Raw genomic sequence first — 18,175 nt, forward strand, 5'->3', positions numbered from 1 at the left:
CGTTCACGAACATGGTGCTGTGTTACGAACACTTTATGTTCAAGTAGGAAGAGCATTTCCAATAGAACATGAAAAGACTGCTCGTGAATCTACAAAATTTAAGTTTCTGCTCCAATAAATGCTAGAAAGGCAAGGAATGTTGTGATCTACACACCAGTGTGGAGACTCTGGTGTTTACACGGGGCAATCGTAGACGTGGATTTCCTGGTCGTCGCCCACTGACACAATTTTTGAGCCATTTCCATTGTATTTGACTCCCCAGACCTGAAAATCAAATAAAAATAAAGTTCTAATGGGCTTATTCTTTACGAACAAACGTCCTTTTGTATTCTCACTATACTGAATCTAGAGAGAAAGCGAGACAGGGCTGCTCTGGTGCTTTCTGAGCCACCAGGAACAGGGCCTTTTCCTCAACCAGGCACCTTGCATTGCATCCCTCCCCTCCCACCCTCCATAAGTGTCCTTTTTAAACCAATCAGGATATCTACAAACCTTTCAGAGTTTCAGTATCCGGGGAGTGGCCTGATGCCATGAAGCCGGCATCTCCAAGGGACCAACGCAGGCTCCCGTTAACACCTCCAGAAAGCAGCAGGCCCACGACTACCCTGGGGGCGTCCCCTCCCTCCTGGGCCCCCGCCCCGAGCCCGTGATCCTCACTCTGTCGTCAGAGGCCTCTGCAGCCCGCCCGTCCCCGGAGCTGGAGCAGCGGGCAGCTCGGGGCACTGGGTGAGCTGCTGTGTTAAATCAACAGTCACACCTCCTTCCCGACAAAACTGATGTGGCTGAAGTTCGGTAGGGTCAGCCGTCACTGACCCCGAGTGGGGGTTCCAGCCCTGAGTCCAGCGATGTCACTGGGCAGGTCAATGACCTCACTTCCACCCAAACACGCCTTCTGAGACAACACCCCAGCAGGGAGGATTTACTCTCACAGTGAAATGTTAAGTCCAGAGGTGGAATACCAAGATGAAATCTCCTCAACTTCATTAGCAATGGTTTAGGATTCAATGTAAAAAAGCATGAACAATTATGTTAACTTTGAGCTGCACCTGGCTGGCTCAGCCGGTAGAATGTGCGACTCTTGATCTTAGGGGTTGTGAGTTCGAGCCCCATGTTGGGCATACACACTGATTACTTAACAAAAATAAGACAAAATGAAAAACAACCCAGGATCCTCATAAAAACATTAAAAATATATTAAAAGCCAACTTTTTACTGCCATGGGCGTCTTTTTTTTAAGGGACTACTTTCCCGAGCCTTGCTACTCAGTGGTTGGGATGAGCAGCACGGGCCTCGCCTGGTCTGCTGAGAGACGCAGAAGCCCAGGCCCCACACGGACCGACTGAATGGACCCCTGCCCGTCATGGGAGCCCCGGGGGTTCCTGGGCACAGTGTGGATGCGGAGGCACCGCGCCGGAGCCCCGGTTCCTTTCACATCCAACTGGCAAAGACAAAAGGGCTCCTGGGAGAACAGAACCCCCTCCTCCTCATTTAAAGACTGAAGCAGAAGTCACCAATGTCACTAAAAGCCAAACAACCTGTAAGAACACATGGCTTCAAGTACGTTAAAAAAAAGACCACATCACTCCTGTGGACACCGCCAAAAACGACAAGTGCTGTGCATTTGAGCAGCGGACACTTTTTCTTCTTCTATTTTTTTTTAAGATTAAAAAAAAAAAAAACTTAGGGGCGCCTGGGTGGCACAGTGGTTAAGCATCTGCCTTCAGCTCAGGGCGTGATCCAGGCGTTATGGGATCGAGCCCCACATCAGGCTCTTCCACTATGAGCCTGCTTCTTCCTCTCCCACTCCCCCTGCTTGTGTTCCCTCTCTCGCTGGCTGTCTCTATCTCTGTCGAATAAATAAATAAAATCTTAAAAAAAAAACAAACAAACAACTTAGAACATGAGCTGGGGGAGCAGCAGAGGGAGAAGCAGACTCCTCGCTGAACAGGGAGCTGGACAACGTGGGACTCAATCCCAGGACCCCAGGATCATGACCTGAGCCGAAGGCAAATGCTTCACCGACGGAGCCCCCAAGGCGCCCCGAGCAATGGGCACTTCTGAGGAAGGCCCTTCCTGAGCCTGCCATGGCAGGCTGCACTGGGAAAAGTGCTCCCGGCACGCCCCCGGCACCAGCACAGTTTCCAAAGGCACTGAATGGCTGTGTGGCTAGTGCTGTGTTCTGGCCCTTGAAGGGCCATCACACCTCACGGCTCGCCTGGCTGACCACACAGACGGTGCGTGCAGGACGCTGGCTGACGGACACCCATGCAGGAAGAGTGGCCCAGCAGCAGGTTAGGAAAGGGGACGGGTGTCGGCGGTGCTCGGACGACGCCAGCCACCAAAGACGAAAGAAAGCGAATGTGAACGGTGCCGTACCTGATCCTGGTGGTCGAAGAAGGTGTGGACACATGTCCTCGTTCCAACATCCCAAACTTTCACACTTTTGTCAGATGAACTATGTAAAAAAGGGAACATTAGTACCAAAACAGTTTGCATTCTGATTTTAAGTCAGAAGGACTCTGACCCCCACCCTCCTTCGCTCACCTATACTCTGCCCACCTGTGCGCAGCGTGGCCAGTGGGGGCCCCAGGGGGGCTCCAGGTGCTGGCCTCTCAGCCACTTCCCTCAAGTTCTCATCTGCCTGGCCCTCATCCCAGGGTTCCCACTAGGAGTCTCAGACACATGTGCCTGTTTCCGGGTCACAGGGGGCCTGTTAAAGCCTCCGCTGAAGGCCGCTTCTGAATGAAGAGGCTTCCCTAAGTCTGTGCAGTGCTAGGAAGCTGGCCGTCCTTGTCCTGAGTGACACTCGGATCTAACGTCTAAACACAGACTTACGTAGTTTAAGTTACTGGAACACAGGTATCCGTAAGGTTACTACATGGAGAAGCCTAGATTTATAAGGAAAACCTAAAACTTGAACTGTTCCAAAGAATCCACCTTTGTTCCAGCGAAGGACAACTACACAACTTACAAAAAAAACCAACAACCCACAAAACCAATGCAGAAAGCAAAGTCTATCTGAATAAAAAAAGGGTCAGACTGTCTTCAAATTTTAAGGCAATTCATAAAAGACGATCTTCATCTTCCTAGCATTTAAGAAACTGCTAAGAATCATACATACCTGGAAACAAAGTGAGTGTCGTCGGGACAAAACGCAACGTTCAGCACCCATGATGCATGGCCGCTCAGCGTGCCGGCCAGATTGGCGTGTTGTCTGAAATGGGAAAAGTGTCAAACAAAACGGAGATGAAACAAAGTTTTCCAGGAACGTTAGCACAAAATGTGTGACTTTCCCCCGTGGCAAAGAGTAGGACGCAGAGCAAGACAACGTCCAGACAGGGCAACGAACCAGGAGCCAGCAGGCTACCCCAGCACCGTCGCAGCTCCAATCCTGCCCGCACAGCCAGCGCCTTTTCCGCACCGGGCCGGTGCCTCCTGTCCCGGGAGCCGTCGGTGTTCACTCTTTATAACAGACGTCGCTTGGACAGACCATTTTTAATCGAACCAAGAATAAAATGGGTCTAATGACAAAAGCTATGTTTACTTTCAAATAAGCGAAATCAAGCAGCAAAGGCAGAACAGTCCTAAGGCCTGACTGAGGTGTGCTGACTCCAGCAGCACGGAACAGACCACAGGTGGGTCAGAGGAGGGGTGGCCTCAGAGGAACCCACCTCAGCTTGGGCTCCTCCTCTGCACTTCGGGGACACCAGTGAACTGTGGTCGGGAGGAGGCAGAACCGCAGCCACGAAGGCCTTGTGCACAGAGTCGGGCACTGAAGCATTGGCCACAGCAGACCGACGGGCCAGCACAGTGGGGCAGAGCCTCCCTCCTGAGCCCCAACACCCGGCCGACAACCTCCTGTCCCCAGCGTTCCTACTCCCAGCACAGACTCTGGGAAACCCTCACAGGCCCACGAGAGGGCACGCGCACAGACCATCGGGTCGTGCCAGGTGGAAGCAGTCTCAGCGTCCACGCACTGCTGGGGCACGGACAAGGGCACCAGGAGGCCACATTCGGAAGCTATGAACCAGAGGCACACAGACTACAGTACTGAGTCGAAGGGTCAAGGACACAAATCAATCACCTTCCAGGGGAGGCTTGAGGGGGGAAGCCCAGGAGGAAGGGGCAGGCTTACAACCAAAGACAGCCGTGACCTGAAGAGAATGACCCGTCACTCCTACACCCGTGGTCAAAACCACCACCAAAAGGCTCCTTCATCTAGACATGCAGCGAGGTGGTCAGTAAGCCAACAGCCCCCTTGGCAGGGCAGAGGAGAGCATGCTGGATGGCCACGTCTTTGCCGTCACTCTGGGCCGGCAACCGCCAGTGCTTCCTCCTCATCCTCCACACACGACCTACTTACCTGAAGGAATTTAAATCCGTGAGCCCCACAAGTGACAGGACGGATGAAAACAGGCAGGAAGGACTGATCCTAGCTGGCAGCCATGACATTCGAAGTTCAAGGACAGGGCTGCGGACAGGGGAGCAATGCCTGCACCTGCCAGCTGCAGGACCCCTCCAAGCAGCGGGAGAGTGGAAGGGCACTGGTCCCGGAAGAGACGCCCGAGTCTGCACGGTAACTTACACATCATAGATCTTGATGTAGCCATCATCTGAGGCAGTGACAAGGAGCTGAGAGTCCGGGGAGAAGGTCAGGGAGCGGATGGGCATAGCGTGGCCTGAAATGCACAAAGGCCCTTGTTAATCCGGCAAATCAGAGGCTCCCCATGGACGGTGTCCCTAGTAATGACCACGGTCACTGAGCTGACTGCCCAGGTGCTTCTGCCAGAGAGAGTAGGGAATGACTGCATGGGCCCCTACTCCTGGTGTTCTAGAAACATCCACATAACCCAAGCCCCTCCTCCGGGAGCCGTTTCTCCTCAGTTCCCTTCCCTCACCGGCTGGACCTCAGCACACAAGGCTTGGGAAAAACTCCTCTGCTATAGACACGGACAAACAAGGAGATACACACTCTCATCTGTCCAGATGAACAAACAGGATGCTGTTTCCTGTGCTGTAGGATAAACGATAAACTAAGGAGGCAATGTATTCACTTGTCAGAATTCAAACTAGTAGGAAGAGCACAGAGTGGAAAACTCCCTCCCACCCATGCCGGAGGCCACCGGTACAGGGCGCGGGCACAGTGCTTTCCATCCACCTTCAACTTCCTGACAAAAAGTCATCCCCTAATCACGAAGTTCTGTAGAGACAAACAGGGCAGAAAGGAAACGCTCCTACGGCTGAGAAACGTTAACACGTCAACAGGCGAGCCCTCTCGGGGAAACAAGCCTCAGTACCAGTACCAGAACGAGCGTGTCCAGGATCTAACGAGATGACAAGACTAAGACCTGGACGCATTTCAGATTTCCAACCGAGATCATTATTTTCCAAATCTAAAACTCATTTTTCATTTAGTAGCGTTTTAATAAAAGACTGATTCATCCTTTGTGATGTGATAACCCAGTTTGCACAAAATAAAATGAGCCATACCTTCCAGCGTGTGCAGGAGTTTTCCAGTTGCAATATCAAAAATATTGATGATGCCGTCTATGGCTCCACTGGCCAGATACTTCCCATCAGGGCTCTGTGCAGAGAACATGCAGAGGACATCTGAGACTGTGTGGTTAAGCCGTCACCACCTAACACACGGGGAGCCCTGCTTGCCGCAGGCCCCGCCAGCCAGACAGTGGCTGCCCGCTCGCGGCCCTGCTGCAGGCGGGAAGCACACATGGCGAAGAGTCAGGGAAAGAAAGGAGAGCCGTGTTTCCTTACATATGCAATACTCAGAATGAATTTTCCTCTTGTGTCCAAAGAATATTCCTTTTTCCCACTTTCCACACCAAAAATGTTCACTTTTCCCACATGAGTTCCTGTGGCCAGATACTGGGAATCAGGAGAAAAGGCCAAAGTCCAGGCATCCACTGAACAGAAAAAAAAAAAGGGGGGGGGGGAACATAGTGAGAAAAGGTGGGACCTTAGGTTTTAAGACTTCTAAAGTTTTGCCAAAAGATAATTTTTCAAAAATTAGAAACAACGTCCTGATTCAAAAACCTATGTGTAGAGATGTTAATTCTTTACCAATTTAGTTAAGGGCTTGTTAAATCTTTAATAAAAATAGGACAATACCAAGTGTTAACAAAGATGTGGAGAAACCAAAACCCTCACATACTGGTGGGAACATGAAATGGTGCAACCACTCCAAAAAACAGTTTAACATATGGTGCAACCACTCCAAAAAACAGTTTAACAGTTTCTTTTCTCTCTTTTAAAATTGTAATCACCTGGCACTCATCAGGACATGTGCCCCCCTTCATCCCCCCATTACCTCCCCTGGTGACCAGCAGTGTGTTCTCTGTATTTGAGAATACTCCTTCCCTTCCCTTCTTCCCTTCCCTCCCCTCCCCTCCCCTTCCCTCCCCTGCCCTTCCCTGCCCTTCCCTTCCCGGGCCTTCCCTGCCCTGCCTGCCTTCCTTTTTTTTTTTTTTTTTTTTTTTTTTTGATGGCTGAGTACTATTTCACTGTGTATATGAACCACGTTTTTTTTTATCCATTCGTCTGTTGAAGGGCATCTCTGCTCCTTCCACAGTTTGGCTATTGTGGACAATGCTGCTATGAACATTGGGGTGCATATGCCCCTTCTTTACACTACATCTGTGTCTTTGGGGTAAATACCTAGTAGTGCAATTGCTGGGTCGTAGGGTAGCTCTATTTCCAACTTTTTGAGGAAGCTCCACACTGTCTTCCAGAGTGGCTGCACCAGTTTGCATTCCCACCAGCGGTGTAAGAGGGTTCCCCCCTTTCTCCACATCCTCTCCAACATCTGTCATTTCCTGTCTCGTTAATTTTAGCCATTCTGACTGCTGTAAGGTGGTATCTTATTCTGGTTTTGATTTTCTATATTTCCCTGACTCTGAGTGAATTGAGCACATTTTTATGTGCCTATTGGCCATTCGTATGTCTTCTTTGGAGAAGTGTCTGTTCATATCTTCTGCCCATTTCTTGACTGGATTACTTGCTCTTTGGATGTTGAGTTTGATAAGTTCTTTAAAGTTCTTTACAGATTTTGGATACTAGCCCTTTATCTGATATATCATTTGCAAATATCTTCTCCCATTCTGTACATTGTCTTTTGGTTTTGTGGACTGTTTCCTTTGCTGTGCGAAAGCTTTTTATCCTTATGAAGTGTCCCCGAAGTTCATTTTTGCTTTTGTTTCCCTTGCCTTTAGAGACGTGTCTTGAAAGAAGTTGCTGTGGCCAAGATGGAAGAGGTTGCTGCCTGTGTTCTCCTCTAGGATTTGGATGGATTTCTGTCTCACACTGAGGTCTTTCCTCCACTTTGAGTTTATCTTTGAGTGTATGGTGTCACAGAATGGTCCCGTTTCATTCTTTTACCTGTGGCTATCCAATTTCCCCAACACCATTTGCTGAAGAGACTGTCTTTTTTCCATTGGATGTTCTTTCCTGCTTTGTTGCAGATTAGTTGACCATAGAGTTGAGGGTCCATTTTTGGGGTCTCTATTCTGTTCCATTGATCTATGTGTCTGTTTTTGTATCAGTACCATGCTGTCTTGATGATTACAGCTTTGTAATATAGCATGAAATCAGGCAACGTGATGCCCCCAGTTTTGTTTTTCTTTTTCAACAGTCCTTTGGTTCCTCAGGGTTTTTTCTGGTTTCATATTTTAGGATTGTTTGTTTCAGCTCTGTGAAAAATGCTGATGGTATTTTGATAGGGATTACAATGAAAGTGCAGATTGCTCTGGGCAGCAGAGACATTTTAACAATTTTGTTCTTCTAATCCATGAGCATGGAATGTTTTCCCATTTCTTTGTGTTGTCTTCAGTGTCTTTCATCAGCATTCTGTAGTTTTCAGAGTGCAGATCCTTTACCTCTTTGGTTAGGTTGATTCAGAGGTATCTTATTGGTTATGGTGCAGTGTTTAATGGGATTGTTTTCTTAACAGTTTGACAGTTTCTTAAGTGAAAACAAACTTATCCAATACCTTGCAATTCCACTCCTGGGTATCCACCCAGGAGAAATGAAAACGCACGTTCACACAAAGACTTGCGCACAGGTGTTCACAGCACTACGGTGTTTACAGAGGAGAAAACGGGAAAGAGTCCATGTGTCTGTCAAGTGCTGGGTGGCAGAACAAAACAGGAACTGCTGACACTACATCATGGACGAGCTGTGGAAACATGACGCTACAGAAAGAAGATACACAGTCCCACCGACACACACTACGGGGCTGGAAAGCAGACCGGTGGCTGCCTGGGGCTGAGGGCGGAGCACGGCCGGACTCTCCATCCACGGACACGAGGGGGCTTTCTGAGGCACGGAACCGCGGTGGTGACCGCACAACCCCAGAGACTGACTAAAACTCGTGGAACACTTACAACGGGCTGACTTTACGGTGCAATTACAGGAGTGAAAGCTCACCTCAATAAAGCTGCAAAGAAACGAAGATGTACTACCACAAATACTCCCCAGGGAAACCATAATATGACCAAGCATCTACCACAAATCAACAAGGACTGGAAAGAGGACTGTTGTTTTTAGAAAAATCACCTGGTTTCTAAGTTACACCATATTATTACTTCAAGAGCTCCATTCCAGTGTAATGTGTGCCTCGCAATGCTTCCTCAGCCGGATGGTGGGGTCTCCAGAGCCCTGAGCGGCTGGGCAAGCGATGTGCTCTAGATTCCTATCTGGGAACACAACACTGGTGGTACTGTAGCATTTACCTTCTGGGCTACTCGGAACCTCTGCAGAGGCAATCCCTGAGCTCTGGGGGCCTCCGGAGTCATCCAGTTGCCCACTGCCTGCCTGTCCCTTTGCTCACGTGCACTCTTGTACAGGAACAAGCCCCGAAGTCTTGCCACCCTGCCCCGACTGCACAGTGCTGGCCAGAGCAAAGGGAAAGCAGAGAAAGGCTCCCTCCCAAGTCACTGTCCTCACTCCTGGGAATGGGTCACGGAGGACAGGCCCTTCCCAGCCCACAGGACTGAGGAGAGGCTGCTGCGAACTTGGCGCACGGCAGACGGCGGGTCCCAGCACAATCTCCCAAGCTGTTTTAAAACAACAATCTCTTGCAAAGAAGTAATAAATAATTTAGCTCTATCACTTTTCTCATGAAATGTTTGTTTTAAAAAGGAAATTAACTTAAAGAATGCTCAATTAACTGAGAAGATCCGAAAAAGCTTTTATAATCAATCTCTCAAATAACTACTTTTTAACCTCTCCCTACTAACGATTAGCATTTATCCTAACAGAATCATGCTTTCTTATTCCTATTATAATTAACTGTTTACAGGAATAATGGTTATTAGAAAATCTGCTTTGAATTCCTTGCAGTTTAATAAAATACCATTCATAAATTATGTTTACGTTTCTCTGTTAGCTGGTTTACAATATAGAATTTTTCGTCTCAAGTATCCTTTGCTCAAAATTCAAGGAATTTCTGTTCCGTACTCTAAGACTTAAAATATCTGCATACTAGGTATTTGTTGTAATCGCTAAGCTCCGCCTCGTCACCGAGAGCTGCCCTTCACTCGCGGGCGTCCCGCCCGTCTGGTGGCGCCGATGCCCATCCCGAGTGCCCGAGTGCCGGGGAGCATGGCTGCTGTGACCACGGCCTTCCACATGCTCACTCTCTTCTTCAGGATCGGGGATGTTCTCTTCCCTTTCCTGTTGTTTGTGGTGGTGCACACCCTCCATGCACATTTTCAAGACAGGCCCAGTTTAAGTGTTGGTGTCCCTGCGCTCATGACGCGAGCAACGTGGCCTTCGGATGGTTCAGCTGCTCTTTAGCTGTCAGCAGCATCACCTGCTTTTACTACCCAAGTAACTGCTGTGTAGCAACCAGATTCTTGTCCAAAGAGAGAGTAAATCCAACCCTTTGACGGCTCTCTGTACCTCGTTTCTTTCCACATGCACTTGACACACACGGAACCGATCCTGGTTGTCTAGGGTGCTGTGTGTCAGGGAAGGCAAGCTGGGTGCAGACCGGTCCTCTTCCTTGGAACCAATCCAGTACTCATCTCTTCAACTGCAGCACGCCCAGGGCCACATAGCCCCGCAGTGACCTCAGCATCACGGGTCTGGGGAAGGCTTAGGTGCCCAAGGTAAAAAGGCAGCACAGATCTGCCTCTTCCTCCTCTCCCCGGCTCTGCGTCTTTGTAGACTTTGGGGGCTGGTCTAGGGCCCCAAGTCCTCCGTGAGCAATGTCAGCAGGCAGAGATATAGGTAAAGACAATCACCTGGGGAGTCAGTGTCCGGGCAGCTTTTTCCACACATAGCCCAGCCCACACACCCTGAAAACTGTGCTTCAGCGGCTGCAAAACAGGGTCTAGGCATGCATATTCTTTAAAAATCTTCAGCAGTAAGAATCGTAGACATGAAGTATTGCTTCCAAGGGGAAACACACTCAGTTTCTGGACACGCTAGCTTCCCTACAAACCGTGGCACTATTACTCTTTCCAACATAAAGGCAGCCTTAGCAGCTACTGAGCATGACCAGTGGGAGGCAAATCCAGCTGGGGCTCCAATCAAGGGATTATGTTCAGGAAACACAGAAGCACCTTCTGTGTCCCCCACCCACGAAGGCTGTGCCGGAGAGGCAGGTGGCTCTCTGGGGTCATCACGCATTCCAGCAGAACAGCCTCTGGTGGCGAATGCTACACAGTCACTTACAGGTCGACTGAAGGCTGCAAGGAAGCCTGAGATGTCGTGTTGCTCGTCCCACGTTAATCCAGCCCACTGAGATCATTCCTTCCTGTTACCCCAGATATTTATCAAGGCTGAGAGACAAGATTAGGCTGTCCTACAGTACTTAAAAAAACTGCTATTCCAGAAGTTGCGTATCTGTCAAATGCTGGGACTCAGCCCCGTAACCATGATTAGCAGAGATTACCACGACACAGATCTCAGAGGGCACAGTACCTCCTTACATTCGAGACTTCCATCAGGCACTGCACGTATCCAATCAGAATACAGCACACGGAGAAGCCCCGGACTGTCCGAATTCAGGTCCACAACCCACACTGGCAATTCTAAGATCTAAAGCCTCCGAAAACTGTGAGTTTAACCCTTTAGTACCAAAATTTATGTGGCAGTAAAACCTGACCTGAACAGATGTATACCCCCTCCTGTTTAGTTCCTGAGATATTAACACTTGGAGGACTGCTCCCATCCATTAACGGTATTACTTAACATATAGTCCACGCGCCCATATTACCCTCAAATCCAAACAATTCTGAACTGTAAACTTCTATCCCTAGAGGTTTAGAAAGGGATCGTGAGCATTTATTATGGTCCCTAAAAGTAAAAATCTTACCAGGTCCTGCATCTATAGACTTTATCTGTTTGCCGTTTTCCAAGTCCCAGAGACGGATATGAGCATCGAGAGAACTGGACGCAGCGATGGGCAGGGTGTGGCTGATGTCCACGGACACCACACCCAGTTGGTGTCCCTCCAGACTCCACTGTAGGTCCAGCCTCTCATCAGACCTTCAGCGGGGGACAGAGAAATGGGTTTCCTCACACACAGCACACTGTCCAGCGCCTGAAATTCTGGGCCCCCGTGACCCACCCCCTGCTCCCATTACCAATGGTCTGTGAAATGCAGAATCGGAGGAACCCATGAGCAAAGAACACCAAAGACAGCCAAGTCTTAACTGTGGGACTTTTTTTTCCCCTTAAACTATAGGCCTTCACACTGAGTAAGAGGAAAACAAGTGAGGAAAACATCAGCTGCCTTTTTAAACCACCATACTGCTACTGCTTTCTCACCCAGAAAACACTTAATACTTACCTGACTGCAACTTGGGAGTCCAGAAGAAAAACCCTAAACCCCAATTTCCAAGGCTGTTAGGGGAGAGGGTGCTCACCATTTCCAGACCTTCACCAGGTCATCCAGGGATCCTGTGACCACTGTCTCAGAGTTTTCTTTCTTGTTTGTCCCCCAGGCAACTGACCAAATGGCATCATCATGGGCTAGAATGGAAAGCACTTCACGTAAAAATCGTCATGCAATGTCTACACTGCATGGGCTGAAATGAAGTAGAAATACTGCTCGGACAGTTCTGACGTCACACTGCTGGTAAATCAGCCACCTGGTTTACGTCTTGCCACGTGCTTTCCCTCCCGGTTTTATCAGAACTGCCAAGGCACACATAAACACTGAGGCACACATGAAACACTTGCCCCAAATCACAGGTGTACCAGGGAGGGAGGGGGTTCCAGAATAATCCGATGTCCTTCCCACTTCAGCATGCTGCCTGTGTGCCTCAGTCTGGAATGTCTATCACCTGGTTAAAACTAGGGAAACCAGCAGGAAGTCCCCTGCCACCCCCACACCCAAGACCTAAACTGGTAAGACTCATCTCTTAGGGATCCTTCAGAACCAGTAGGCAGTTCAACTGCAAACAGTACAGGCCTGAAAATAAATACCTCCGTATTTGAGTTGTCTCTTGTCACAAATGTCTATAATGCTTAACGAGTCAGTTACTACATTAATTTTTTCGTAAGTATTATCTCAATCACAACAACCCTATGAAGTGGGTACTGTTCATATCCTCATACTACAGACAAGGAATCAGACGCTTAGAGAAGCCAAGTAACTGACCCAAAGTCAAAAGCTAAGAAGCAGAAGAACTGGGACTCAAAGCCAATCTGTCTGTGAACTAAAGTCCACCTTAAACCCGAAGTCCGCCAGCTGCACAGCTGGTGAGCCTCACTGTGGGGTCTGCAGACCTGGTGCAGGTCCGCACACGTGGCAAGTGCACGCGGAGGCTTTATTCACGCTGTGTAGCAACGGCCGAGGAGCACCTTTCCAAAACGTGAGTACCAGGCGCTGAGCAGCTAAGACTCACATGCGGCACCGTGGCTTCAATGACGACGCCCACCTGAGCCAAGCCCGCCAGCGTGCCACCTGGCATCACCTACATGCCAGGTCGCTGACTGGCACGCTCGACTAGCTAGCTACCCATGTGAGCTAACTTGGAAGAAAGCTTTTGGCTTAAACGTCAGACTATCTAAACGGCAGCTACTTAGGGTGGAAGAGCTTTTAGGAGACATTCGCACGAATTCTCCACGGCTTTGCCCCAGCTCTTCCAGGTGTTAAGAAATGAGGCCCATGTGGAGCTCCGCATCCCCGGCAAGCTGCACCCCCAGATGGGACTCTGACCTGCCCCCTGTGCCACCCCCCCAACTGCTGCGTCCTCTACTCTTGTACGGTCATGGTCTCTGGGAGCCCCTGCACTTGTCCGAAGTGGGGGAGCCGCTGTAAAGACCCCAGGGCAAGTGCTGAGGCTCTGTTTCCCTCTTTCACCCTGGTTACTGGGAAGCTCGGAGCTGCATCTTTCTCAGGTGGGAAAGTTTCCCTCAGCCGGGAGTGCCCCAGTCTATTATGTGACTCCTGCTTTTTCTTCTCAGTTAGTTGTTTGGGGGCTTCTGTTGCAGTTTGCTTGTAAATATTTGTTTTCAGCTGCGTCTGCCGATTCTTCTGCCAGCTGACTACAAGTGGGGACTGCGAGTCGGGTCAGCACACCCAAAGCCCCAGGGATGACACAGTTCTCACAGGTGAGTCTGCTTCAGCGGGCAGGCTGCTTACCTTGCTCTTGTTTGAAGAGAATACTGTACTAAAAAAGAACAGACGCTCCATTAAACCAGTAGTCAGACTCCAGAGCTATCTCATCCCCTCCCTAAAACACCCCTGGCACCCACCTCACCCCCACGCCCCCTGAGTTAGCGACTCCCCTCCCGTCCCTCTGCTCATCCTACAGGCTCCCTGATTCCTGCTCATGTGAGACTGGCAGAGTTGACTGCACCAGGAAAAAATCAGTTCTTACACAAACTGTAGTCTCCTCCCCCCAACCCCAGGGTACTGATCAATTCCGGGCATTCCCTGCTCAGATCACAGGAGGCTCTGTATCCAGCTTACAAAACCACACAGCCTGCCTGACCTGTCACTGTTGTCCCTAATCTTACTACAAAGATTTCTCCTTTTCTGATTTTTGTTTCTTTCTTTTTTTTGAGTACAAATCCCCTCCCCTTTTTTCCTTTTTAATTAAGTAAGCTCTACACCCAACATGGGGCTTCACGACCCTGAGATCAAGAGTCTCACCCTCTAGCGACCGAGCCAGCCAGGCATCCCCGGCTACAAATTCTTTTCCTCAATCCCTGTGACAACCGTGGAAAAGACTTATACAGCCAAAATAATCCTCCTCTTCGTGCTGTGGATCTCCCAGCGTCACCTAACCCTCTGGTGACTAGGTGCCCAGGGTCCCCCAGCACTTTAGGAGCAGAGCAGGAATCAGATGCTAGTCTCCTGACTACACACCCATGCCACATAATGGCCTTCAACCTGCAAAAGAGACCAACTGCTGTTCTTCCCGTCACCACAGGCCTTACCTGGTTGGTCATTTCCTTAACCGAGGATGAAGGCTACAGGCCAGACGGTTCTGTGGAAACATCGGGGCTTCTGTAAGGGGGTGTCAGCAGGACAGAGGGGGATACAGGAGGTTCCCCTTATCGAGAAAGTAAGGCAACCCTCTGCCGGAGCAGAGATCAGCCCCAGGGGCCCCCTTCACAAGCCCTACTGGGTGGTACGATTGTTCTTTCTCCCTTGGAGCCCGGGGACTCAACTAACACCTACCCCGTGCCATGTTTTCCTCTCCCCAAGTCTCACTATAGAGAGGGACCAGTCTCCATCCCTTGCTGCTCTTCAGAGAGATAAAACCACAGGTCCTTGTAGATGCAAATATTATTTATTCAAAACTCAACAAGCAAGTATGTGGGAGCAAAGTGGTTCTAGTCTCCGAAGGGATCTCAGCCAAATATGCCCACGAGAGCCAACAGGCATGTGAATGAGACACTCATCTCCCCAAAGTCTTCAAGGACTGAGCTCAGCTGAACACAAACTTCCTTTAAGAATAGACGTATTTTCTCAGGCTGTAAGGGTTCTTCATATCTCATGTGTGTGCTCTAGACCCTCCAGCAGCCTTGTAAAGCTTGTAAACCCCTTCTTGGGACTTCGTAAACGCAAAGGACTAGAAAGGGAACCAAGTACAGTCAATGCTTCTTACTTGAGGCTCTTATATTCTATGAAGTCACCAGGAACACCAAATTAGTGAACATGGACCCCACTGCTCCCAGGAGAAATACTGGGTTAGGGTCCCGATCAATACATCATTCTGCATGCCTAACGGAAGCTTACTGCACACACGTGTGGTCTCTGTAGGCACCTCACACGAGGTGCACTGAGGAACATACACTTTTGCACTGCACTTGGGGGACATTTTAACAGTGATACCACCAACAAATAGCACAAAAATGCAAAAATCATGACACTAAATAGACTGAAAAAAGGACCCTTGTTCACATGAGAGAGGTGACACAGAAGGCAGCGCGTCCCTTGTCCTGATGCAGCTGAGAATGTGTCAGGGGACTCAAAGTTTTCACCACCGTGCAAATGTCCGTGAAAGACCACAAAAGCGGTGAAAAAGTATTGATTTTGGGGCCACAAATAAAGTTCAGTGTGTAGGCAAACTTGCAAATACAGAATCTGAGAATAAGAAAGATCAACCGCACACCTAAATAAAACGTTATTAAATATAAAAATTAAACGTGTGACAGCTGTTTAACACCTTACATAACAAGGTCTAGCGGCAAGTCTGATCACGACTATACTTTCAACGTTATCCTAAGATACAGACACAGCTGTGATTTCGATGCTGACTGTGGTTTGTTCCCTACAGCCATAACTGGAGGAGATGCTAAATTTCAGCTAACGGTTAAAGAACCTAAAAATGCAGTTTTTCTTCTCATCCACATTCATGCCCCCTCAATTCTATCATACAGCAAGGGCCACCACAAGATTTAAATTTGTAAACCCCAAAAGGCCACCACGAAGATTTTCCAAGGATAACAAGAAAAACAATTTCTAAATAATCCTTGTCTGTGAAGATCTCAATCAAGCTGGTAGTGTTAACTCATTTGTGACCAGAGAACAAGGCAGGAAAGGCAGTGAGGCACTGAGGCCAGGTTTGCTGCCCAGAGAAGCACAGGCCTGGCGTCTCCCCTTCCCATCTGAATCTGCTATTTAGCAGCAGAGGGTAACAGCAGAGAGTAGGAAGGCTTGCAGAAAGCCAACTCCCAGGAAGCCAGCCTCCTCAAAACGAAGGCCTGCTTCTGTCAACGCGAGCACACGCATTAGCTCACTGAACCCTCCCACCCCCCCTCTGCAGCATCCCTGTTACCACCTCCACCCTCCTGATAACCTCGGAGCTTAAGGAAGTCTCCCCGGGATCGCTGTGACGGTAAGCGGTGCGCACAAGCTATAGCATCGGTCACCAAGCGAATTAGCTCTTAGAACAAGTAGTTTCAGAGCTAAGGGGCCCCCAGAGCCCTCCTCCACCTCCTCTCTTTAGAGAACTCTCCCCCACTTTCCCCAGCCGAAGTCATCCTCGCTCCTCACGGCTTCCAAAGAGCACCGCACATGCTCTATTATTACTCAGGCAGGAACCCACAGGACGACACGGTACGTGAAGTCAAGAGACCCCGGCCCGTGCTTGCACCTGTCCGGTGATGGGAAGCTCGCTACCCAGGAGGGCAGCACGGCCCGACCACTGGAAAACTTCCATTTACGGTAACGGAGACCTCTCCCGCGGAGACAGCAGCCCCAGCCGCGAGGCTGCACAGGACATTCTCGGGAGACAAGACGAGGCCCCTCCCGACCTCCCTCAGGCCCCGCGCACCCACAGGCAGCCAGGGCGAAGGGACTCGCAGGAGCCCCCGTCGGGCCCGCGGCCTGGAGCATCCCCGAGCAAACCTGCTAGCACGCCGCCCCCGGCGCACCCTCGCTCACCCGCCCTCCGGCCCGGCCGCCGGCGGCCCCAGAGGCTGCCATGCCCGCCGGCGGGGCGCGTCAACTCACCGCCGTCCTCCCGGCTGCACGGCCGCCGCACTTGTGACGCAGCTCGCAGCGCCGGCGTCGCGCAGCGATGAGCGACGACGGAGGGGTGGGTGTCTCACCGCCCGGGCCCCGCCCCAGGGCGCAGGCGCGCGCCGCAGCGCCCCCTGCGGCCGCGGCAGTTTCCCGCGCCTGCGCCTGGAGGCTCTCGGCTTCCGCTTCCTCCGGTGTGTGGTCTGAGCTTCAACGCCACCTGACGGCTCCCGGGGTTCTGTTGCTAAGAAAACCTCGGTGAGATAGTTTTGTGTTTCAGACAGCACGTCACAACCTGTGTGCGCGACAGGTTTCCATTCAGCGGGTGGTGACCAGCCTTTACTAGGACATGGCGAGCAGGACCCTTGCCGTCCTAGTCCTCGCGAAGCTACCCGGTCCTCCCGGCCGCCCTCCCCCGCAGGAGTGTCCTCCCCGGGGTGGAGGGAGAGGAGGGGGCCGCCCTCCCCGCAGGAGTGCCCCCCTCCCACAGTGAAGGGAGATGCAGGCCCTGGGGTGTCTGCGGCAGGCCCTGGGGTGTCTGCGGCAGCCCCTGAATGGCCAGCTGTGTGTCAGCCAGCCCCCATACAGATTGCTGTCTCTCTTGATAAAAAGCCAGGAAGACTCCAGTAGAAGGTGATGGTAGCGAAGTGGGGTCACCGTGAATGCAAGCCGGGAAGTCTCCCAGTTCTTTTCTCCGTGGCAGGTAGAGCTTCTCGGGTCCAGTTTACCAGGGCGGTCTGCAGGTCTACCATCGATTTCAGAATACTGTTAGGCCATACAAGTTTATTCACACCAGGACATGAAGTTCACCTTTGGGGGCTTTTTGAGGAGGCCGTGTTGCCCAGAAATTTGCTGAATACGCACATAAGTCTCCCAGGGCCCGTTGTCTGGTCCTCAGTAATTCCTTCAGTGACTCCTGGGCCATGGAAACTTTGTCCAGCCCCAGGGTACCCCCTGCATGCTACTAGTCTAAAAAGTTTGGGTCCAAGTGAGCAGGCTTCAAGACATCCTGAATTGCCAAAATTCTGATGTGGTTCCTCGTAAAAATCAAGCTGTTCCTGTAACTGTTCTGGATTTATTTGACCACAGGACATTTGTTCCTAAGGCCAAGAAAGGATGTACAAAGTATACCTTCAGACTCGCAGACAATTCCCATTACGTTGGGATTTATTTGACCACAGGATATTTGTTCCTAAGGCCAAGAAAGGATGTACAAAGTATACCTTCAGA

The 18,175-nt window shown here is 50.4% G+C and overlaps 1 protein-coding gene across 3 annotated transcripts in view; it reads right to left on the reverse strand.

Moving 5' to 3' along the window:
• Positions 1–15: 15 nt before the first annotated feature.
• WDR61 (WD repeat domain 61) overlaps positions 16–18,175 on the reverse strand; it is a 19,417-nt gene continuing 1,257 nt past the window's right edge. Inside the window, exons 1-11 of one of the 3 annotated variants that reach the window (XM_040642917.1) lie at positions 16,937–17,015; positions 14,413–14,462; positions 13,613–13,640; positions 11,889–11,994; positions 11,336–11,508; positions 5,773–5,921; positions 5,491–5,584; positions 4,586–4,679; positions 3,122–3,214; positions 2,377–2,455; positions 16–264 (exon numbers count right to left, since the gene is read on the reverse strand). In XM_040642917.1, coding sequence (XP_040498851.1) covers positions 175–264; positions 2,377–2,455; positions 3,122–3,214; positions 4,586–4,679; positions 5,491–5,584; positions 5,773–5,921; positions 11,336–11,508; positions 11,889–11,994; positions 13,613–13,640; positions 14,413–14,424 — 918 coding nt within the window. In that variant the 5' untranslated portion in view covers positions 14,425–14,462; positions 16,937–17,015 and the 3' untranslated portion in view covers positions 16–174. Of the gene's footprint in view, positions 265–2,376; positions 2,456–3,121; positions 3,215–4,585; positions 4,680–5,490; positions 5,585–5,772; positions 5,922–11,335; positions 11,509–11,888; positions 11,995–13,612; positions 13,641–14,412; positions 14,463–16,867; positions 17,016–18,175 lie in introns of those variants that run through there. The other 2 variants (XM_040642918.1, XM_040642919.1) reach the window with 2 other exon arrangements.

Source organism: Ursus maritimus, unplaced genomic scaffold (assembly GCF_017311325.1).
Source record: "Ursus maritimus isolate PB19 unplaced genomic scaffold, ASM1731132v1 scaffold_27, whole genome shotgun sequence".
Classification (NCBI taxonomy): Eukaryota; Metazoa; Chordata; class Mammalia; order Carnivora; family Ursidae; genus Ursus; species Ursus maritimus.